The 25,583-nt window shown below is 40.4% G+C and overlaps 1 protein-coding gene across 1 annotated transcript in view; it reads left to right on the top strand.

Moving 5' to 3' along the window:
• The window catches only part of ATM (ATM serine/threonine kinase), a 925,848-nt gene that overhangs the window by 332,268 nt on the left and 567,997 nt on the right, over nucleotides 1–25,583 (top strand). The window contains exon 22 of the mRNA XM_053708547.1: nucleotides 20,598–20,728. Within this exon, the coding sequence (XP_053564522.1) occupies nucleotides 20,598–20,728 (131 nt within the window). The remainder of the gene's footprint in view (nucleotides 1–20,597; nucleotides 20,729–25,583) is intronic.

Raw genomic sequence — 25,583 nt, 5'->3', positions numbered from 1 at the left:
CTAAAAAATATGGGCGTCGCTTTTGTCTCCACATTTATTAAGTCTCATTTTTCATTGCTTCTGGTTGCTAGAAGCTTGTTTTTTGGCATTTTTTCCCATTCCTGAAACTGTCATTTAAGGGATTTGATCAATTTTGCTTTATATGTTGTTGTTTTTTCTCTTACATATTGCAAGATGTCTCACGTTGCATCTGAGTCAGAAGATACTACAGGAAAATCGCTGTCTAGTGCTGGATCTACCAAAGCTAAGTGTATCTGCTGTAAACTTTTGGTAGCTATTCCTCCAGCTGTTGTTTGTATTGATTGTCATGACAAACTTGTTAAAGCAGATAATATTTCCTTTAGTAAAGTACCATTGCCTGTTGCAGTTCCTTCAACATCTAAGGTGCAGAATGTTCCTGATAACATAAGAGATTTTGTTTCTGAATCCATAAAGAAGGCTATGTCTGTTATTTCTCCTTCTAGTAAACGTAAAAAATCTTTTAAAACTTCTCTCCCTACAGATGAATTTTTAAATGAACATCATCATTCTGATTCTGATAACTCTTCTGGTTCAGAGGATTCTGTCTCAGAGGTTGATGCTGATAAATCTTCATATTTATTTAAAATGGAATTTATTCGTTCTTTACTTAAAGAAGTTCTAATTGCTTTAGAAATAGAGGATTCTGGTCCTCTTGATACTAATTCTAAACGTTTGGATAAGGTATTTAAATCTCCTGTGGTTATTCCAGAAGTTTTTCCTGTTCCTAATGCTATTTCTGCAGTAATTTCCAAAGAATGGGATAAATTGGGTAATTCATTTACTCCCTCTAAACGTTTTAAGCAATTATATCCTGTGCCGTCTGACAGATTAGAATTTTGGGACAAAATCCCTAAAGTTGATGGGGCTATTTCTACCCTTGCTAAACTTACTACTATTCCTACGTCAGATGGTACTTCGTTTAAGGATCCTTTAGATAGGAAAATTGAGTCCTTTCTAAGAAAAGCTTATCTGTGTTCAGGTAATCTTCTTAGACCTGCTATATCTTTGGCTGATGTTGCTGCAGCTTCAACTTTTTGGTTGGAAACCTTAGCGCAACAAGTAACACTTCATGATTCTCATGATATTATTATTCTTCTTCAGCATGCTAATAATTTTATCTGTGATGCCATCTTTGATATTATCAGAGTTGATGTCAGGTTTATGTCTCTAGCTATTTTAGCTAGAAGAGCTTTATGGCTTAAGACTTGGAATGCTGATATGGCTTCTAAATCAACTCTACTTTCCATTTCTTTCCAGGGTAACAAATTATTTGGTTCTCAGTTGGATTCTATTATTTCAACTGTTACTGGTGGGAAAGGAACTTTTTTACCACAGGATAAAAAATCTAAGGGTAAAAACAGAGCTAATAATCGTTTTCGTTCCTTTCGTTTCAACAAAGAACAAAAACCTGATCCTTCATCCTCAGGAGCAGTTTCAGTTTGGAAACCATCTCCAATCTGGAATAAATCCAAGCCAGCCAGAAAGGCAAAGCCTGCTTCTAAGTCCACATGAAGGTGCGGCCCTCATTCCAGCTCAGCTGGTAGGGGGCAGGTTACATTTTTTCAAAGAAATTTGGATCAATTCTGTTCACAATCTTTGGATTCAGAACATTGTTTCAGAAGGGTACAGAATTGGTTTCAAGATGAGACCTCCTGCAAAGAGATTTTTTCTTTCCCGTGTCCCAGTAAATCCAGTAAAAGCTCAAGCATTTCTGAATTGTGTTTCAGATCTAGAGTTAACTGGAGTAATTATGCCAGTTCCAGTTCAGGAACAGGGGATGGGGTTTTATTCAAATCTCTTCATTGTACCAAAGAAGGAGAATTCCTTCAGACCAGTTCTGGATCTAAAAATATTGAATCGTTATGTAAGGATACCAACGTTCAAGATGGTAACTGTAAGGACTATTTTGCCTTTTGTTCAGCAAGGGAATTATATGTCCACAATAGATTTACAGGATGCATATCTGCATATTCCGATTCATCCGGATCATTATCGGTTCCTGAGATTCTCTTTTCTGGACAAGCATTACCAGTTTGTGGCTCTGCCGTTTGGCCTTGCTACAGCTCCAAGAATTTTTACAAAGGTTCTCGGTGCCCTTCTGTCTGTAATCAGAGAACAGGGTATTGTGGTATTTCCTTATTTGGACGATATCTTGGTACTTGCTCAGTCTTTACATTTAGCAGAATTTCATACGAATCGACTTGTGTTGTTTCTTCAAGATCATGGTTGGAGGATCAATTTACCAAAAAGTTCATTGATTCCTCAGACAAGGGTAACCTTTCTGGGTTTCCAAATAGATTCAGTGTCCATGACTCTGTCTTTAACAGACAAGAGGCGTCTAAAACTGATGGCAGCTTGTCGACACCTTCAGTCACAATCATTCCCTTCGGTAGCCTTATGCATGGAAATTCTAGGTCTTATGACTGCTGCATCGGACGCGATCCCCTTTGCTCGTTTTCACATGCGACCTCTTCAGCTTTGTATGCTGAATCAATGGTGCAGGGATTACACAAAGATATCTCAATTAATATCTTTAAAACCGATTGTTCGACACTCTCTAACGTGGTGGACAGATCACCATCGTTTAATTCAGGGGGCTTCTTTCTCCAACATAGGTGTGTCCGGTCCACGGCGTCATCCTTACTTGTGGGATATTCTCTTCCCCAACAGGAAATGGCAAAGAGCCCAGCAAAGCTGGTCACATGATCCCTCCTAGGCTCCGCCTACCCCAGTCATTCTCTTTGCCGTTGTACAGGCAACATCTCCACGGAGATGGCTTAGAGTTTTTTAGTGTTTAACTGTAGTTTTTCATTATTCAATCAAGAGTTTGTTATTTTCAAATAGTGCTGGTACGTACTATTTACTCAGAAACAGAAAAGAGATGAAGAATTCTGTTTGTATGAGGAAAATGATTTTAGCAACCGTAACTAAAATCCATGGCTGTTCCACACAGGACTGTTGAGAGCATTAACTTCAGTTGGGGGAACAGTTTGCAGTCCTTTGCTGCTTGAGGTATGACACATTCTAACAAGACGATGTAATGCTGGAAGCTGTCATTTTCCCTATGGGATCCGGTAAGCCATGTTTATTACGATTGTAAATAAGGGCTTCACAAGGGCTTATTTAGACTGTAGACATTTTTTGGGCTAAATCGATTGATATTAACACTTATTTAGCCTTGAGGAATCATTTATTCTGGGTATTTTGATATAATAATATCGGCAGGCACTGTTTTAGACACCTTATTCTTTAGGGGCTTTCCCAAAGCATAGGCAGAGTCTCATTTTCGCGCCGGTGTTGCGCACTTGTTTTTGAGAGGCATGGCATGCAGTCGCATGTGAGAGGAGCTCTGATACTTATAAAAGACTTCTGAAGGCATCATTTGGTATCGTATTCCCCTTGGGTTTGGTTGGGTCTCAGCAAAGCAGATACCAGGGACTGTAAAGGGGTTAAAGCTTAAAACGGCTCCGGTTCCGTTATTTTAAGGGTTAAAGCTTCCAAAATTGGTGTGCAATATTTTCAAGGCTTTAAGACACTGTGGTGAAAGTTTGGTGAATTTTGAACAATTCCTTCATGTTTTTTCGCAATTGCAGTAATAAAGTGTGTTCAGTTTAAAATTTAAAGTGACAGTAACGGTTTTATTTCAAAACGTTTTTTTGTACTTTCTTATCAAGTTTATGCCTGTTTAACATGTCTGAACTACCAGATAGACTGTGTTCTGAATGTGGGGAAGCCAGAATTCCTATTCATTTAAATAAATGTGATTTATGTGATAATGACAATGATGCCCAAGATGATTCCTCAAGTGAGGGGAGTAAGCATGGTACTGCATCATTCCCTCCTTCGTCTACACGAGTCTTGCCCACTCAGGAGGCCCCTAGTACATCTAGCGCGCCAATACTCCTTACTATGCAACAATTAACGGCTGTAATGGATAATTCTGTCAAAAACATTTTAGCCAAAATGAACCCTTGTCAGCGTAAGCGTGGATGCTCTGTTTTAGTTACTGAAGAGCATGACGACGCTGATATTAATATCTCTGAAGGGCCCCTAACCCAATCTGAGGGAGCCAGGGAGGTTTTGTCTGAGGGAGAAATTACTGATTTAGGGAACATTTCTCAGCAGGCTGAATCTGATGTGATTACTTTTAAATTTAAATTGGAACATCTCCGCATTTTGCTTAAGGAGGTATTATCCACTCTGGATGATTGTGAAAATTTGGTCATCCCAGAGAAACTATGTAAAATGGACAAGTTCCTAGAGGTGCCGGGGCTCCCAGAAGCTTTTCCTATACCCAAGCGGGTGGCGGACATTGTTAATAAAGAATGGGAAAGGCCCGGTATTCCTTTCGTCCCTCCCCCCATATTTAAAAAATTGTTTCCTATGGTCGACCCCAGAAAGGACTTATGGCAGTCAGTCCCCAAGGTCGAGGGAGCGGTTTCTACTTTAAACAAACGCACCACTATTCCCATAGAGGATAGTTGTGCTTTCAAAGATCCTATGGATAAAAAATTAGAAGGTTTGCTTAAAAAGATGTTTGTTCAGCAGGGTTACCTTCTACAACCCATTTCATGCATTGTCCCTGTCACTACAGCCGCATATTTCTGGTTTGATGAACTGATTAAGGTGCTCGATAGTGACTCTCCTCCTTATGAGGAGATTATGGACAGAGTCAATGCTCTCAAATTGGCTAATTCTTTCACTCTAGACGCCTCTTTGCAATTGGCTAAGTTAGCGGCTAAGAATTCTGGGTTTGCTATTGTGGCGCGCAGAGCGCTTTGGTTGAAATCTTGGTCGGCTGATGCGTCTTCCAAGAACAAGCTACTAAACATTCCTTTCAAGGGGAAAACGCTGTTTGGTCCTGACTTGAAAGAGATTATCTCTGATATCACTGGGGGTAAGGGCCATGCCCTTCCTCAGGATCGGCCTTTCAAGGCAAAAAATAGACCTAATTTTCGTCCCTTTCGTAAAAACGGACCAGCCCAAGGTGCTACGTCCTCTAAGCAAGAGGGTAATACTTCTCAGGCCAAGCCAGCTTGGAGACCAATGCAAGGCTGGAACAAGGGAAAGCAGGCAAAGAAACCTGCCACTGCTACCAAGACAGCATGAAATATCGGCCCCCGATCCGGGACCGGATCTGGTGGGGGGCAGACTCTCTCTCTTCGCTCAGGCTTGGGCAAGAGATGTTCTGGATCCTTGGGCGCTAGAAATAGTCTCCCAGGGTTATCTTCTGGAATTCAAGGGACTTCCCCCAAGGGGAAGGTTCCACAGGTCTCAGTTGTCTTCAGACCACATAAAAAGACAGGCGTTCTTACATTGTGTAGAAGACCTGTTAAAAATGGGAGTGATTCATCCTGTTCCTTTGAGAGAACAAGGGATGGGGTTCTACTCCAATCTGTTCATAGTTCCCAAAAAAGAGGGAACATTCAGACCAATCCTAGATCTCAAGATCTTAAACAAATTTCTCAAGGTCCCATCTTTCAAGATGGAAACCATTCGAACTATCCTTCCTTCCATCCAGGAAGGTCAATTCATGACCACGGTGGATTTAAAGGATGCGTATCTACATATTCCTATCCACAAGGAACATCATCGGTTCCTAAGGTTTGCATTCCTGGACAAACATTACCAGTTCGTGGCGCTTCCTTTCGGATTAGCCACTGCTCCAAGGATTTTCACAAAGGTACTAGGGTCCCTTCTAGCTGTGCTAAGACCAAGGGGCATTGCAGTAGTACCTTACCTGGACGACATTCTGATTCAAGCGTCGTCCCTCCCTCGAGCAAAGGCTCACACGGACATCGTCCTGGCCTTTCTCAGATCGCACGGCTGGAAAGTGAACGTGGAAAAGAGTTCTCTATCCCCGTCAACAAGGGTTCCCTTCTTGGGAACAATTATAGACTCCTCAGAAATGAGGATTTTTCTAACAGAGGCCAGAAAGACAAAGCTTCTGGACTCTTGTCGAATACTTCATTCCGTTCCTCTTCCTTCCGTAGCTCAGTGCATGGAAGTGATCGGGTTGATGGTAGCGGCAATGGACATAGTTCCTTTTGCGCGCATTCATCTAAGACCATTACAACTGTGCATGCTCAGTCAGTGGAATGGGGACTATACAGACTTGTCTCCAAAGATACAAGTAAATCAGAGGACCAGAGACTCACTCCGTTGGTGGCTGTCCCTGGACAACCTGTCACGAGGGATGACATTCCACAGACCAGAGTGGGTCATTGTCACGACCGACGCCAGTCTGATGGGCTGGGGCGCGGTCTGGGGATCCCTGAAAGCTCAGGGTCTTTGGTCTCGGGAAGAATCTCTTCTACCGATAAATATTCTGGAACTGAGAGCGATATTCAATGCTCTCAAGGCTTGGCCTCAGCTAGCGAGGACCAAGTTCATACGGTTTCAATCAGACAACATGACGACTGTTGCGTACATCAACCATCAGGGGGGAACAAGGAGTTCCCTAGCGATGGAAGAAGTGACCAAGATTATTCTATGGGCGGAGTCTCACTCCTGCCACCTGTCTGCTATCCACATCCCGGGAGTGGAAAATTGGGAAGCGGATTTTCTGAGTCGTCAGACATTGCATCCGGGGGAGTGGGAACTCCATCCGGAAATCTTTGCCCAAGTCACTCAACTTTGGGGCATTCCAGACATGGATCTGATGGCCTCTCGTCAGAACTTCAAAGTTCCTTGCTACGGGTCCAGATCCAGGGATCCCAAGGCGGCTCTAGTGGATGCACTAGTAGCACCTTGGACCTTCAAACTAGCTTATGTATTCCCGCCGTTTCCTCTCATCCCCAGGCTGGTAGCCAGGATCAATCAGGAGAGGGCGTCGGTGATCTTGATAGCTCCTGCGTGGCCACGCAGGACTTGGTATGCAGATCTGGTGAATATGTCATCGGCTCCACCTTGGAAGCTACCTTTGAGACGAGACCTTCTTGTTCAGGGTCCGTTCGAACATCCGAATCTGGTTTCACTCCAGCTGACTGCTTGGAGATTGAACGCTTGATTTTATCGAAGCGAGGTTTCTCAGATTCTGTTATCGATACTCTTGTTCAGGCCAGAAAGCCTGTAACTAGAAAGATTTACCACAAACTTTGGAAAAAATATATCTGTTGGTGTGAATCTAAAGGATTCCCTTGGGACAAGGTTAAGATTCCTAGGATTCTATCCTTCCTTCAAGAAGGATTGGAAAAAGGATTATCGGCAAGTTCCCTGAAGGGACAGATTTCTGCCTTGTCGGTGTTACTTCACAAAAAACTGGCAGCTGTGCCAGATGTTCAAGCCTTTGTTCAGGCTCTGGTTAGAATCAAGCCTGTTTACAAACCTTTGACTCCTCCTTGGAGTCTCAATTTAGTTCTTTCAGTTCTTCAGGGGGTTCCGTTTGAACCCTTACATTCCGTTGATATTAAGTTATTATCTTGGAAAGTTTTGTTTTTAGTTGCAATTTCTTCTGCTAGAAGAGTTTCAGAATTATCTGCTCTGCAGTGTTCTCCTCCTTATCTGGTGTTCCATGCAGATAAGGTGGTTTTACGTACTAAACCTGGTTTTCTTCCAAAAGTTGTTTCTAACAAAAACATTAACCAGGAGATTATCGTACCTTCTCTGTGTCCGAAACCAGTTTCAAAGAAGGAACGCTTGTTGCACAATTTGGATGTTGTTCGCGCTCTAAAATTCTATTTAGATGCTACAAAGGATTTTAGACAAACATCTTCCCTGTTTGTTGTTTATTCAGGTAAAAGGAGAGGTCAAAAAGCAACTTCTACCTCTCTCTCTTTTTGGATTAAAAGCATCATCAGATTGGCTTACGAGACTGCCGGACGGCAGCCTCCCGAAAGAATCACGGCTCATTCCACTAGGGCTGTGGCTTCCACATGGGCCTTCAAGAACGAGGCTTCTGTTGATCAGATATGTAGGGCAGCGACTTGGTCTTCACTGCACACTTTTACCAAATTTTACAAGTTTGATACTTTTGCTTCTTCTGAGGCTATTTTTGGGAGAAAGGTTTTGCAAGCCGTGGTGCCTTCCATTTAGGTGACCTGATTTGCTCCCTCCCTTCATCCGTGTCCTAAAGCTTTGGTATTGGTTCCCACAAGTAAGGATGACGCCGTGGACCGGACACACCTATGTTGGAGAAAACAGAATTTATGTTTACCTGATAAATTTCTTTCTCCAACGGTGTGTCCGGTCCACGGCCCGCCCTGGTTTTTTAATCAGGTCTGATAATTTATTTTCTTTAACTACAGTCACCACGGTACCATATGGTTTCTCCTATGCTATTATTCCTCCTTAACGTCGGTCGAATGACTGGGGTAGGCGGAGCCTAGGAGGGATCATGTGACCAGCTTTGCTGGGCTCTTTGCCATTTCCTGTTGGGGAAGAGAATATCCCACAAGTAAGGATGACGCCGTGGACCGGACACACCGTTGGAGAAAGAAATTTATCAGGTAAACATAAATTCTGTTTTTGTGCTTCCGACCTGGACTGTAATTTCAACAGATGCAAGTCTCACAGGTTGGGGAGCTGTGTGGGGATCTCTGACGGCACAAGGAGTTTGGGAATCTCAGGAGGTGAGATTTCCGATCAATATTTTGGAACTCCGTGCAATTTTCAGAGCTCTTCAGTTTTGCCCTCTTCTGAAGAGAGAATCGTTCATTTGTTTTCAGACAGACAATGTCACAACTGTGGCATACATCAATCATCAAGGAGGAACTCACAGTCCTCTGGCTATGAAAGAAGTATCTCGAATTTTGGTTTGGGCGGAATCCAGCTCCTGTCTAATCTCTGCGGTTCATATCCCAGGTGTAGACAATTGGGAAGCGGATTATCTCAGTCGCCAAACGTTGCATCCGGGCGAATGGTCTCTTCACCCAGAGGTATTTCTTCAGATCGTTCAAATGTGGGAACTTCCAGAAATAGATTTGATGGCGTCCCATCTAAACAAGAAACTTCCCAGGTATCTGTCCAGATCCCGGGATCCTCAGGCGGAGGCAGTGGATGCATTATCACTTCCTTGGAAGTATCATCATGCCTATATCTTTCCGCCCCTAGTTCTTCTTCTAAGAGTAATCTCCAAGATTCTGAAGGAATGCTCGTTTGTTCTGCTGGTAGCTCCGGCATGGCCTCACAGGTTTTGGTATGCAGATCTTGTCCGGATGGCCTCTTGCCAACCGTGGACTCTTCCGTTAAGACCAGACCTTCTGTCACAAGGTCCTTTTTTCCATCAGGATCTGAAATCCTTAAATTTAAAGGTATGGAGATTGAACGCTTGATTCTTCGTCAAAGAGGTTTCTCTGACGCTGTGATTAATACTATGTTACAGGCTCGTAAATCTGTATCTAGAGAGATATATTATAGAGTCTGGAAGACTTATATTTCTTGGTGTATTTCTCATCATTTTTCTTGGCATTCTTTCAGAATTCCGAGAATTTTACAGTTTCTTCAGGATGGTTTAGATAAAGGTTTGTCCGCAAGTTCCTTGAAAGGACAAATCTCTGCTCTTTCTGTTCTTTTTCACAGAAAGATTGCTATTCTTCCTGATTTTCATTGTTTTGTACAAGCTTTGGTTCGTATAAAACCTGTCATTAAGTCAATTTCTCCTCCTTGGAGTTTGAATTTGGTTCTGGGGGCTCTTCAAGCTCCTCCGTTTGAACCTATGCATTCATTGGACATTAAATTACTTTCTTGGAAAGTTTTGTTCCTTTTGGCCATCTCTTCTGCCAGAAGAGTTTCTGAATTATCTGCTCTTTCTTGTGAGTCTCCTTTTCTGATTTTTCATCAGGATAAGGCGGTGTTGCGAACTTCTTTTGAATTTTTACCTAAAGTTGTGAATTCCAACAACATTAGTAGAGAAATTGTGGTTCCTTCATTATGTCCTAATCCTAAGAATTCTAAGGAGAAATCGTTGCATTCTTTGGATGTTGTTAGAGCTTTGAAATATTATGTTGAAGCTACTAAATCTTTCAGAAAGACTTCTAGTCTATTTGTTATCTTTTCCGGTTCTAGAAAAGGCCAGAAAGCTTCTGCCATTTCTTTGGCATCTTGGTTGAAATCTTTAATTCATCTTGCCTATGTTGAGTCGGGTAAAACTCCGCCTCAGAGAATTACATCTCATTCTACTAGGTCAGTTTCTACTTCCTGGGCGTTTAGGAATGAAGCTTCGGTTGATCAGATTTGCAAAGCAGCAACTTGGTCCTCTTTGCATACTTTTACTAAATTCTACCATTTTGATGTATTTTCTTCTTCTGAAGCAGTTTTTGGTAGAAAAGTACTTCAGGCAGCGGTTTCAGTTTGAATCTTCTGCTTATGTTTTTCATTAAACTTTATTTTGGGTGTGGATTATTTTCAGCAGGAATTGGCTGTCTTTATTTTATCCCTCCCTCTCTAGTGACTCTTGTGTGGAAAGATCCACATCTTGGGTAATCATTATCCCATACGTCACTAGCTCATGGACTCTTGCTAATTACATGAAAGAAAACATAATTTATGTAAGAACTTACTTGATAAATTAATTTCTTTCATATTAGCAAGAGTCCATGAGGCCCGCCCTTTTTTTGTGGTGGTTATGATTTTGTATAAAGCACAATTATTCCAATTCCTTATTTTATATGCTTTCGCACTTTTTTATCACCCCACTTCTTGGCTATTCGTTAAACTGAATTGTGGGTGTGGTGAGTGGTGTATTTATAGGCATTTTGAGGTTTGGGAAACTTTGCCCCTCCTGGTAGGAATGTATATCCCATACGTCACTAGCTCATGGACTCTTGCTAATATGAAAGAAATGAATTTATCAGGTAAGTTCTTACATAAATTATGTTTTTTCCCCAAAAGTAAGTGGTTTATTTTTTGTGTTTTAAATGCAAATGCTATTTATTTAAAAAAAAACAAAAAAACTTTTACCTTTCTGATTACATTACTGTATCTTTCCGATCGTACCATGTATACAAACGTATAAGCATGATATAAAACTATTAGGTTGCATGTGTAAGCTGTATTAGGACGTGCAAATATTGCCTAAATGACATAAGATATTGTTGTTTAAACATGTTCCTATGTTCCTATCCCCTCTCTTAGCTGTGCCATTTTATAGATGCAAATATTCCAAAAGCCAAACTAGCAGTATGGATAAAGGTTTTTGTACCTGTACATTATTTAGTGGTGATGTCTAAGTATATCAGTGCATCAGCTACTGATTGTGCGGAAGGACAAGGGATTTCTCTCCTTTTTTTTTTTTATAGGGACATGAAAAAAATTAAACTTTCATGGTTCAGATAGAATGTGTGGAAAGGTGATAACTAAGCGCCAACTATATAACGCAACAGACCTCCAGCTCTAATAAATTGGCACCTAGTTGCCAAAGGGTGGATTCAATATTAAGATTTTATATTAGAGCGCCAAACAACGTAGGCAGGGTCTATGGGCAGATAGTCAAATACCAAAGGTAACAATAGGTTGAAATAATATGATTTAATACATAAGATAAAAAAGTTGGTACATTTAAAATTATACAATTAGTCATGGATCCATGTTACACTTTAAAATATATATTGAAACACTTGGAACAATTTAAAAATGCTTGTAGAACAATTAATAACAACAACAAAAATCTAACAAATAATGTCTATCGCATAAAACCTAAATTCTAATATGTGAATGCTAGGAGCGCTTATGCACACTCTATTTATAAAAACGATAGGTTACAATGCACAGGTGGATAGATTCCAGGTTTCTTGAAACCGGTGGGTGTGAAATGTAAGTGGTTCCGAATTGGGGTTTTGCCTATGTGTTTATCCAAAATTATGTAAATCCTAACAGGTGGACAAAAAATGTTACAGGAATGTCTAGAACCTGAATTCAAAATATAAGACCTGAGGTTGTGCCTATGCGTTTATCCAAAAAGGGTGTAAATCCTAACAAGTGAAAAAATGTGAGAAAAATATTGCAGGGGTGTGTGAACCTTATTTCTCTTGTAAGATGTATCCAGTCCACGGATCATCCATTACTTGTGGGATATTCTCCTTCCCAACAGGAAGTTGCAAGAGGATCACCCACAGCAGAGCTGCAATATAGCTCCTCCCCTAACTGCCATATCCAGTCATTCTCTTGCAACTCTCAACAAGCATGGAGGTAGTAAGAGAGAAGTGGTGTAATGTAGTTGGTTTTTTTCTTCAATCAAAAGTTTGTTATTTTTAAATGGTACCGGAGTTGTACTATTTTGTCCCAGGCAGAAAATAGAAGAAGAATCTGCCTGTGATTTCTATGATCTTAGCAGGTTGTAACTAAGATCCATTGCTGTTCTCACACATGACTGAAGAGAGAGGTAACTTCAGCGGGGGAATGGCGTGCAGGTTATCCTGCTATGAGGTATGTGCAGTTAAATTTTTTTCTAGAAGATGTGAATGCTAGAAAATGCTGCTGATACCAGATTTATGTAAGGTAAGCCTGAATACAGTGATTTAATAGCGACTGGTATCATGCTTACTTTCTGAGGTAATACTCTTATAGATTTGCAATATAAAACGTTTTTATATATACTTTGGTGATAAACCTTTATTGGGGCCTATTTTTTTTCCACATGGCTGGCTTAAATTTGCCTAGAAACAGTTTCCTGAGGCTTTCCACTGTGTTACTATGAGTGGGAGGGGCCTAATTTAGAGCTTTTTTGAGCAGTAACTTTTACAGACTGAGACATCCAGCTTCTTCCAGGAGTCCCCTGAATGCTATAGGACCTCTCTCAAGGGCTCTTAGGCTTTCCAAAATCGTTTGTTGGGGAAGGTAGGCCCACAGCAAGGCTGTGGCAGTTTGGTGTGCTGTTAAAAAAACGTCTATATTGTTTTTTTGATTCGTTTATTTAACTAAGGGGTTAATCATCCATTTGCAAGTGGGTGCAATGCACTGTTAGCTTATTATACACACTGTTAAAATTTCGTTTGATTTACTGCTTTTTTTCACTGTTTTTCAAATTCTGACAAAATTTGTTTCTCTTAAAGGCACAGTACCGTTTTTATTTTTTTCTTGTTAACTTGATTTAAAGTGTTTTCCAAGCGTTACTTCAAAGTCTAAGCTGCTTAACATTCCCTTCAAGGGGCAAACCCTATTCGGGCCTGGTTTGAAGGAGATAATTTCTGATATCACTGGAGGAAAAGGTCATGCCCTTCCTCAGGATAGGTCCAAATCAAGGGCCAAACAGACTAATTTTCGTGCCTTTCGAAACTTCAAGGCGAGTACGGCATCAACTTCCTCTAATGCAAAACAAGAGGGAACTTTTGCTCAGTCCAAGTCGGTCTGGAGACCTAACCAGACCTGGAACAAAGGTAAGCAGGCCAAAAAGCCTGCTGCTGCCCCTAAGACAGCATGAAGTATCAGCCCCCTATCCGGTAACGGATCTAGTAGGGGGCAGACTTTCGCTCTTCGCCAAGGCTTGGGCAAGAGATGTCCAGGATCCCTGGGCGTTGGAAATTGTATCCCAGGAATATCTTCTGGACTTCAAAGCTTCTCCTCCAAAAGGGAGATTTCACCTTTCACAATTATCTGCAAACCAGATAAAGAGAGAGGCATTCTTACACTGTGTTCAAGACCTCCTAGTTATGGGAGTGATCCATCCAGTTCCACAGGAGGAACAAAGACAGGGATTTTTTTCAAATCTGTTTGTGGTTCCCAAGAAAGAGGGAACCTTCAGACCAATTTTAGATCTCAAGATTTTAAACAAATTCCTCAGAGTTCCATCATTCAAGATGGAGACTATTCGTACCATCCTACCTATGATCCAGGAGGGTCAATACATGACTACAGTGGATTTAAAGGATGCTTATCTTCACATTCCGATACACAAAGATCATCATCGGTTTCTCAGGTTTGCCTTCCTGAACAGGCATTACCAGTTTGTAGCTCTTCCCTTTGGGTTAGCTACAGCCCCAAGAATCTTTACAAAGGTTCTGGGGTTGCTTCTGGCGATCCTAAGACCGCGGGGCATAGCAGTGGCCCCTTATTTAGACGACATTCTGATACAGGCGTCAAATTTCCAAATTGCCAAGTCTCATACAGACATAGTTCTGGCATTTCTGAGGTCGCATGGGTGGAAGGTGAACGAGGAAAAGAGTTCTCTATCCCCTCTCACAAGAGTCTCCTTTCTGGGAACTCTAATAGATTCTGTAGAAATGAGGATTTACTTGACAGAGTCCAAGTTATCAAAACTTCTAAATTCCTGCCGTGTTCTTTATTCCACTTCTCGCCCTTTGGTGGCTCAGTGTACGGAAGTAATCGGCTTAATGGTAGCGGCAATGGACATAGTGCTGTTTGCACGCCTACATCTCAGACCGCTGCAACTATGCATGCTCAGTCAGTGGAATGGGGATTACACAGATTTGTCCCCTCTACTAAATCTGGATCAAGAGACCAGGGATTCTCTTCTCTGGTGGCTATCTCGGGTCCATCTGTCCAAGGGAATGACCTTTCGCAGGCCAGATTGGACAATTGTAACGACAGATGCCAGCCTTCTAGGCTGGGGGGCAGTCTGGAACTCCCTGAAGGCTCAGGGATCGTGGACTCAGGAGGAGACACTCCTTCCAATAAACATTCTGGAACTAAGAGCGATATTCAATGCTCTTCAGGCTTGGCCTCAGCTAGCGACAATTAGGTTCATCAGATTTCAGTCGCACAACATCACGACTGTGGCTTACATCAACCATCAAGGGGGAACAAGGAGTTCCCTAGCGATGTTAGAAGTCTCAAAGATAATTCGCTGGGAAGAGATTCATTCTTGCCACCTATCAGCTATCCATATCCCAGGTGTAGAGAACTGGGAGGCGGATTTTCTAAGTCGACAGACTTTTCATCTGGGGGAGTGGGAGCTCCATCCGGAGGTGTTTGCACAATTGATTCATCGTTGGGGCAAACCAGAACTGGATCTCATGGCGTCTCGCCAGAACGCCAAGCTTCCTTGTTACGGATCCAGGTCCAGGGACCCCAAGGCAACGCTGATAGATGCTCTAGCAGTGCCTTGGTCATTCAACCTGGCTTATGTGTTTCCACCGTTTCCTCTGCTCCCTCGTCTGATTGCCAAAATCAAGCAGGAGAGAGCATCAGTGATCTTGATAGCGCCTGCGTGGCCACGCAGGACTTGGTATGCAGATCTGGTGGACATGTCATCCTTTCCACCATGGACTCTGCCGCTGAGACAGGACCTTCTACTTCAAGGTCCTTTAAACCATCCAAATCTAAATTCTTTGAAGCTGACTGCCTGGAGATTGAACGCTTGATTTTATCAAAGCGTGGTTTCTCCGAGTCAGTCATTGATACCTTAATTCAGGCACGAAAGCCTGTCACCAGGAAAATCTATCTTAAGATATGGCGTAAATATCTTTATTGGTGTGCATCCAAGGGCTACTCATGGAGTAAGGTCAGGATTCCCAGGATATTATATTTTCTCCAAGAAGGATTGGAGAAAGGATTGTCAGCTAGTTCCTTAAAGGGACAGATTTCTGCGCTGTCTATTCTTTTGCACAAGCGTCTGGCGGATGTTCCAGACGTTCAGGCATTTTGTTAGGCTTTAGTTAGAATCAAGCCTGTGTTTAAACCTTTTGCTCCACCTTGGAGCTTAGATTTGGTTCTTAAAGTTCTTCAGGGGGTTCCGTTTGAACCTCTTCATTCCATAGATATCAAACTTTTATCTTGGAAAGTTCTTTTTTTGGTAGCCATTTCCTCGGCTCGTAGAGTTTCCGAGTTATCTACCTTACAATGTGATTCTCCTTATCTGATCTCCATGCAGATAAGGTAGTTCTGCGTACCAAACCTGGGTTTTTACCTAAGGTGGTATCTAATAAGAATATCAATCAGGAGATTGTTGTTCCATCATTGTGTCCTAATCCTTCTTCAAAGAAGGAACGTCTATTACACAATCTTGACGTGGTTCGTGCTTTAAAGTATTATTTACAAGCTACTAAGGATTTTCGTCAAACATCTGCTTTTTTTGTTGTCTACTCTGGACAGGGGAGAGGCCAAAAGGCTTCGGCAACCTCTCTCGTTTTGGCTAAGAAGTATAATCCGCTTAGCTTATGAGACTGCTGGCCAGCAGCCTCCTGAAAGGATTACAGCTCATTCTACTAGAGCTGTGGCTTCCACATGGGCCTTTAAAAATGAGACTTCTGTTGAACAGATTTGCAAGGCGGCGACTTGGTCTTCGCTTCATACCTTTTCAAAATTCTATAAATTTGATACTTTTGCTTCTTCAGAGGCTATTTTTGGGAGAGAGGTTTTACAGGCAGTGGTACCTTCCGTTTAAGTACCTGCCTTGTCCCTCCCTTCATCCGTGTACTTTAGCTTTGGTATTGGTATCCCACAAGTAATGGATGATCTGTGGACTGGATACACCTTACAAGAGAAAACATAATTTATGCTTACCTGATAAATTTATTTCTCTTGTGGTGTATCCAGTCCACGGCCCGCCCTGTCATTTTAAGGCAGGTATTTTTTAATTTTAAACTACAGTCACCACTGCACCCTATGGTTTCTCCTTTCTCTACTTGTCTTCGGTCGAATGACTGGATATGGCAGTTAGGGGAGGAGCTATATAGCAGCTCTGCTGTGGGTGATCCTCTTGCAACTTCCTGTTGGGAAGGAGAATATCCCACAAGTAATAGATGATCCGTGGACTGGATACACCACAAGAGAAATACATTTATCAGGTAAGCATAAATTATGTTTTTCAAAATAAACAATGAATTCAAAATAAAACGATATACAAGTGAATTTTTGACAAATCAACTAATGCATACATAAAGCATAAATAGAACCAAATAAAAACAACAGCACAACTTTAACGTTTGTTCAAATGTGTTTCTGCTTGCAAACTGTGATGTGATGTAAACAAATATCTATTATAAACACTGAATAGTGGCAAACCTTTGTGATTGGATTGAAATTGAACACAGGCTCTAAATTGATACCCTAAAATTCGAATCTAAAGGGCTCAGAGTTGCTGAGCTAGATATAAGGGACTTGCTCAAAGAGCCTCGAGATGTTAATTAAAAGAGACCGTATAACAACAGTGGTTTAAAAAACTGATGATATAACATAAAATGCTTAAAAGTCCAAATAAATGTTCAAATTGGATAATAAGAATCTTGCTATAGTCTATCTCAATATGGATCCCAACTGCTGATTATGTAAAAATCTTCTTGGGCGGTAGTTAACAAATAATTCCAACTTGCAATGTTGTCCCTTACCTGCCAAAAAAGGAAAGGCAAACAATAGTGCAGATGGCTTCTTTTTTTTTATTTTTTTTATTGAGGTTAAACAAATGAATAACAATATACAAAAGTTCAATATTGAAAACATTAAGTACATTGTAAGTTAGTTAGCCATTATATACAAAACAACCAATATCTAAGTAAATTATACACGGCTGCACATGCATAGAGTACAGTTCTATGAAAGAGGTTACTACTGAACTAAAGAAGGGAAACCTCATTTTATTTTGATATATGGGATGAATGCACCTCTCTTGGACCTATATAGACTAAATGGCCCAGATGAGGCACTCTTAATATGCAGTACGGTCACTCTCGGACCTTGGAAAATAAGTAAAATGATAGAGTGGGAATAGTTTGATTATTTGATAACAAAGATTACATAAGAACCAACATATAATAATCGATTAAATAATGAAGGCACCTCAAGAGAGTGGCTGAGCGCTCCTATCTAGGGACTGTGCCATATAATAGAGAACTATAAGACTGCATTAAAAATAATATCCAATTCTAATTTAGTGAGTCTCAGGTGGAAATACAACCTTCATAAAGTAAATTAGATAAGGGATTATATCAGGGTTAGGGTCAACTAATGAGAATCTTTAACTTCCCTGGTAATGAGTTGTGTAGGGATTACCATATTACACCCTAAAAAAATGGGATATTAAAACTGAATAACAATAAGTGAGGAATAGAAATAAAATAAAAACTTATTTCCTCAACAGTGTCACAATGCATGCAGCATATTGGCAGACTCACTGAGTGTAACAAACATAACATTTACATTTAGAGACACTAATGCATTTAAGCTATTATTCAAACATCTTTAGGACATTTACCATTACTATTCTCAGCAAGGCTCCAGAGGGGTGAGAGTGCCTACCAAGTGCTCACAGATAACACACCTGATAACTTGCTAAACCAGTTAAACATAAATTCTAAACCATTCTATGCTATTTCTAAAACATTGGGCTGGTTATAATGGTGGGGCAAAATATTTGCAGATCTATACTTATTTGTACTGTGCAGGCTAATACGTATCATGGTGGCATAGTCCCTTCCAAGCGGTCTATCCTATCCCCACCTTCCAAGCACTGATCAGTCTTTAGTTTTTAGAGTGTCTTACCACCGTGGGTATAAAGGAGGGGTACTGCAAGCAAGGCGAGGTATCCAGTAAGTCCTTTTCAAGAGCTGCCTTAGTAATTAGGGATTGTCTTAAAACCGGATCCCAAAATAACCGCTGCTTGGAGTGAAAGATTTGCCACTTAAAATCTTGCAGCAGCTGTCTCTTTACCGTTCAGGCCAAATTGTAGCGGTCAGGTAGAAAGCATCTCCTAAAGCGGCCTCTGCACTGCTAGGCTGATAAGGATAATCCAGCTCCATATAGACTCCACAATGTTTCTCGCGTGCAGCCACAACTGGTTCTGTGGCGTTACCCACGATAGCGGTCGTCTCATTCAGGGCAGTGAATGCAAAGCATGGCTCCCCAAGATTTTCCTTTACACATGCTGCGACTGCCACGTTGTCCTCCACATCCGACCGGGGCCCCGGCCAGCAACTAGAAGGTACCGCAGAGTAGGTTTCAGCTCCAGGGGACTCATGGACATCAAATATAGGTGCCGGTCTGAGCAGGATCTTCTTTGGGCTTAGGTTCAATGTGGTTTGCGTTATGGTCGAGGGGGCCACCTCCCCATAGGCCACCCCGGCCAAGCAGGTGTACGGGTTCTCATCTACCACCATGCCAGATTTAGCAGGTATCTGAAGTGTCTCGGTCTGAGATCGGTCTCCCAAGAGAATAGCACACAAGTCCCTCTCTAGATTGCAGAAGTGTTCCTTCAGAAGGGCATGCATTTGCGTCTCCCATCTTGCCAAGGCTTCCATTAGTTTACAGTGGGTTAGATGCAGTTGGTACAGCAAAGTGCTCCCTTGAGGCGGTATCGCCTTGTTAGTGATGGTTCTCTCTTAGAACTATCCTGTTTCAGGATATCGTAACCCCGGAGTTCAGGGGGGGGGTAATATTGCAGCAGCCCCAGACCTACGCTCCAGATCTCCACCAGGAACTTCTTCTGTGTCTAAACTTACTGCGTAGATGCAGAAGTTTGTTAAGATGGCTTCCAATCCTGAGAAGAAGTCTGTCGCGTAGCTGCCTCAACAAACATAGGCATGAGCTCTGTCAAGGCTTCCACCCTTTGAGTATAGTTATTAAGAGTAAGAAATAACAGCTTCAGGATAAGAAATATCTAGATTGTCTATTGAAATCTCTTATGAACAATGTCTAACTCAGAGAGCTTCATTTAGACACGTCTTGCCGCATTGAGTGTAGGCTCCGCCCCCTGCAGATGGCTTCTTAATGTGATCACAATTAAAATACTCCTTACCAGTCAACCGGTTTTGGTCTTCACTGACCTTTCTCAAGACAGTCTTGAAACCTGGAATCTATCCACCTGTGCATTGTAACCCATTGTTTTTATAAATAGAGTGTGCATAAGCGCTCCTAGCATTCACATATTAGAATTTAAGTTTTATGCAATAGACATTATTTGTTAGATTTTTGTTGTTGTTATTAATTGTTCTACAAGCATTTTTTAAATTGTTCCAAGTGTTTCAATATATATTTTAAAGTGTAACATGAATCCATGACTAATTGTTGTATAATTTTAAATGTACCAACTTTTTTATCTTATGTATTAAATCATATTATTTCAACCTATTGTTACCTTTGGTATTTGACTATCTGCCCATAGACCCTGCCTACGTTGTTTGGCGCTCTAATATCCAATCTTAAAATTGAATCCACCCTTGGCAAGTAGGTGGCAATTTATTAGAGCTGGAGGTCTGTTGTGTTATATAGTTGGCGCTTAGTTATCACCTTTCCACACATTCTATCTGAACCATGAAAGTTTAATTTTTTTATGTCCCTATAAAAAAAAGGAGAGAAATCCCTTGTCCTTCCTCACTGATATACTTACGTTGTTTGGCGCTCTAATATCCAATCTTAAAATGGTTCACATAGAGCGTACAATTTTAAGAGGTCTTCTTTTATCAAATTTACTTTGCAAGTTCTCTTGGTATCCTTTGTTGAAACGCATACCTAGGTAGGCTTATGAGCCACAATGCAGTATAGCTGCTGAATGGTGCAATAATAAATGCTCTAACACATCACCGCATTTTATTTGTTATAGTTTTATGTCCCTTTAGTCTCTTTAAAAATATGTAGTGTGTGTAATTTTACCTCACAAATGCAACATATATAATGTCTCTTTGTATAAGGCCACATACAATTTTGTCTCGATTAATAAAAAATACTATTTTATGTTCCATACTAAACAGGTTGATCCTCAATCTAAGTGGGCTATCCTCACCATAGGAGAAAGTGATATTTCTGTAAGAGATGCATTCCCACAATTCCTAGCAGACAACCACCATCAAGTTCGTTTGCTAGCTGCCATGTCTGTAAACAGGTATTAACAGCTATAGAGAATATCAGTGTATAGTCTATATAAATGTAGTCTTTGTATCCCACTTGATTGTATAATACAGTTTAGCATTTATCTGCAATCAAGAACTTCATTGTAAATATATACATTAAAATAAGCTTTGTAATAGCATTTAAACTGTCATTTTTTTTGCACTGTTTTGAGGTCCAGGGACATAACCCTCCACTTGAGTATTTATTTTTATCCTCTTTGATGTGCATGGATAGCGACAGCTATAAATTAGCTCCTGCAGTGATCAAGAAATCACTGTATATAATCTTGTAGCGTCAAGTATCTGCACTTCAGCCTATTAAACTTACAGTTTTCAGAAGTAAATTGCAGCAAAAGTAGGCAGTAAAGAATGAAAGTAAATGGCAAAGTTTCTTTCCTTCATAGAGATGGTGAGAGTCCACGATCCATTACTCTTGGGAATTAGTCTCCTCTATCACTAGGAGGAGGCAAAGATTCCCAAACCTCAAGAGCCCTATATAACCCCTCCCAACTCACACTTACCTTAGTGCTTACTTTGCCTTCGCTGGAGGTGGTTGAAGAATGAAGATGTGCATTTGATTCTTCAGAGAGAGGGGTTTTCAGTCTATATTGAGTCCCGGTTTCCCCTCAGAGTACAGTGCTTGTCAGAGTGATGTATATGGGGTATGATTTCTGTTTCTTGTTTCACCTTACGGGAAATTTTTCTTAAATCCTCTATAATCACTTGCAGTAACTTGTCCTTCTGCCTTCCTGTATGGATCTACAAAATACTACTCTTCTCTAACCTCTGCTGATATGTTTCAGTACTGTGTTGGCTGTCTGCTGCTCGTTTGTCTATTGGTAAGTATCTTATATTAACATTTAGACATTTTAAGTTTATATATATATATATATATATATATATATATATATATATATATATTTCTGCTAATATATATAGCCCTAGGACAGATAGTTTTCGCTATTCCCTTGTTGTTTTGCACGCATCAGCTTTTTTGTTTGTGCGCTTAGTTTGTATTTGGAGCATCATCCTCTAGGTTTACGCACGTTGGGCATTGCACATGGTTTATTGCACGTCTCTTTAGTATTTCTACAGTTTACTCGCACGTCGGCTGGTTTATACACATAGGGATAGCGCACTTTTGTTCTGGGTTATGCTTGCATCGGGTTTTGGCACGCTGAATTCCTTTTTAGCTGTTCGATTTTTTTTCCCCCCTAACGTTATTCTAGCTGATCTGCGTTATCTTTCCTCGGATGTAATGTTAATGTCTCCTGCTTTGTTTTGCAGTTCAGCTAAGTGCGCGTTCTACCTGCTACTTAGGAGGGGGTAAGTGGCTTTCATTCCTCAAGAGCTTTTTAAGGGTGGCATAGTGTTTATTGCACTGCTTTGCCATATGCTATAATGCAGCAGTCGGATGTTGTCCCTAAATCTACCCAAGAAACTGAGTCTCCTGAACACCTTTCTACCATTATTAGGGGTGCTATCTGTAAGAAAGCAAAAGTACCTTCTCCAGCTCATTTATGCGGCTCAGGTTTAGATTTGTTAATGCAATCAAACCAATCTTATGCTGTTTGGTACTAATGCACTTACTGTTTGTTTATTACAAGAGAATGCTAATATGGTCTCATCTACTGTGAAAATCTTTATCAAGGCAGTAGTTTCTGAGGCGCTGGCTGCTCTCCCTCCTTTAAACAAGCGTAATTGTTCCTTTCAGATTTTACCTTCTACATGAGACTAGGGATACTGTTATATCTTCATATGGTGTAGTTTCCACTGGGGGTGAGGACTCCTCGTCTGATGTTGCACCTAATATTTCCTCTTTTTTGTTTAAAGTTGAACATTTTTTTTTTTTTTTAAGGAGGTCTTAATTACTTTAGAGGTTAAAGATCCTAAAGTCTCTCATGATAAGCCTTGTAATCAATTAAATTCAGTTTTTAAGACTGTTGTTAATCTCCCTGAGGTTTTCCCTATTCCTGATGTTGTCTCTGACATGATTTCTAGGGAATGGTCTAAGCTAGGTAATTGTTTTACTCCTTTTGCAAGGTTTAAAACGTTATATCCTTTACCTGCTGCTAATTTATGAATTATGGGGAACAGTTGCCAAGGTTGATGGGGCCATTGCCACTCTTGCTAAGCGTACTACTATTCCTTTGGAGGACAGTACTTCTATGAAAAGACTCTAATTTTCTGTCTAAAGGGTCTTTAAAAGAAGGGCCTTTTTACATGCAGTTTATATTCTCAGGCCAGCTTTTTCTATTGCTGATGTAGTTGCTGATTCTACTTACTGGTTCTCTAGTCTTTCAGAGCAGTATTCTGACTACTCCTCTAGTGAAAATCTGGGTTTACTCAAGAGTAAAACTTCAAGAGAAGAGAATACGCCGCTCGTATATAAAATTTAGCCTTTATTCTTCTTTAAAAAGATTGACAGCAGCCAACCATACAAACAAAGTTAGGTAATGAGCAGCACAACCGACTTACACGTTTCGGCATTCAGCCGTAATCATAGTCTGACATGTGTGTACTTCTCTTGTTTAAAATACCCTTAAAAACATTCCTATTGGTTAAGGAAAGATGCACGTCACTTGCATCAAACCTGTTTAGCCTGGCAATAACATAAATGGGTGAAACTTCTTATGGTATATTGCTACATTTCTGTCAGACATGTTCAATATGTATATTGCTATATCCCCAGCTGATAAACACATCATTCTGACACATGAGAATAAATGCAAAAACAAACACAAATACAAATCTATATATAGACTGCACTTAAAGGGACACTGAACCCAATTTTTTTCTATTGTGATTCAGATAGAGCATGCAATTTTAAGCAACTTTCTAATTTACTCCTATTATCAAATTATTTTCATTCTCTTGGTATCTTTATTTGAAATGCAAGAATGTAAGTTTAGATGCCGGCCCATTTTTGGTGAACACACCTTGTTGTTCTTGCAGATTGGTGGGTAAATTCACCTACCAATAAACAAGTGCTTTCCATGGTACTGAACCAAAAAAATAGCTTAGATGCCTTCTTTTTCAAATAAAGAAAGCAAGATAACGAAGAAAAATTGATAATAGGAGTAAATTAGAAAGTTTTTTAAAATCACATGCTCTATCTGAATCACGAAAGAAAAAATTTGGGTTCAGTGTACCTTTAAACAGATATTGGGATCATATATATACTCTGCATTCAGCGTTACACACATAATGTACAATAATATTTGAATTAATACACCCATAGACATATACTATAGACTATAGTTTAAACTTTAATTCATATCTACATTAGCTATGTACTAAGGATTACGCTTGCAAAGATAAACGTGTGTTACTTCAATTCTGGAGTGCGGTTGGAGAAGATATATATACCTCATAGTTCTAATTTAATAGATATGCAGCTCATTAAAACATTAAACAATGAAATATGTCATAATGTCTTATAGTCGTTAAAAAAGGATAACAAATACCTACAAATCTAGAGTAAGGCGGGAGAGTGCCCCAGAAAAAAAAATTCTACTTCCAATAATTAAGATCATATCTGGAGATGAGACCATCTGGCACCCTGGTCTTAAGTTTGAACATCCAGTAAATCTCTCTCTTAGCCAGAAGTTTCTCAACATCACCTCCTCTCACAGGTTTATTAACCCTCTTAATAGCACACCACTTGAATGTATCTAATTTTCCATTATGGTTTTCGACAAAATGGCATACAACGGGGTGGAAGATCTACCCTGACCACTAGTAGAGAAATTTTCGCGAATTCTGGACTTGATGTCCCTGGACATGTCCTATGTATTGGACCCCACAAGAATCACATCTGGTCATATAGATGATCTGTGTTTTCATGCAATTCATGCATGATTTTATGTCAAACTTTTCCCCAGTCACAAACAAAGTGAAAGTCTTGGTCTTATCAATGTGTTTACATGGTCTACACTTCCTGTGACCACATCTGTACATCCCTAAACTACTCAACGAAAGATGTAACCCGTTCTAGTTTCAATTGTGTAGGGGAAAGTAGAGGTCCCAAAGTTGGACATTTCCTTCAGCTGCATCTTATTCCCTCTTTGACCAGATTAGTCAATCTGTCATCCGCAGCTAAAAAAGGGAAATGTTTGCGTATTATAGTGGCTATCTGGGGAAACTGGGTACTATAGTTAGTAAAAAAAAATAATACCCTTTAACTCTTTAACTTTCTCTTTTCTCCAACATAGGTGTGTCCGGTCCACGGCGTCATCCTTACTTGTGGGATATTCTCTTCCCCAACAGGAAATGGCAAAGAGCCCAGCAAAGCTGGTCACATGATCCCTCCTAGGCTCCGCCTACCCCAGTCATTCTCTTTGCCGTTGTACAGGCAACATCTCCACGGAGATGGCTTAGAGTTTTTTAGTGTTTAACTGTAGTTTTTCATTATTCAATCAAGAGTTTGTTATTTTCAAATAGTGCTGGTACGTACTATTTACTCAGAAACAGAAAAGAGATGAAGAATTCTGTTTGTATGAGGAAAATGATTTTAGCAACCGTAACTAAAATCCATGGCTGTTCCACACAGGACTGTTGAGAGCATTAACTTCAGTTGGGGGAACAGTTTGCAGTCCTTTGCTGCTTGAGGTATGACACATTCTAACAAGACGATGTAATGCTGGAAGCTGTCATTTTCCCTATGGGATCCGGTAAGCCATGTTTATTACGATTGTAAATAAGGGCTTCACAAGGGCTTATTTAGACTGTAGACATTTTTTGGGCTAAATCGATTGATATTAACACTTATTTAGCCTTGAGGAATCATTTATTCTGGGTATTTTGATATAATAATATCGGCAGGCACTGTTTTAGACACCTTATTCA

Source organism: Bombina bombina, chromosome 3 (assembly GCF_027579735.1).
Source record: "Bombina bombina isolate aBomBom1 chromosome 3, aBomBom1.pri, whole genome shotgun sequence".
NCBI classification, from domain to species: Eukaryota; Metazoa; Chordata; class Amphibia; order Anura; family Bombinatoridae; genus Bombina; species Bombina bombina.
Note: the sequence above shows the minus strand (reverse complement) of the source record. Positions and strands in the feature narration are given on the sequence as shown.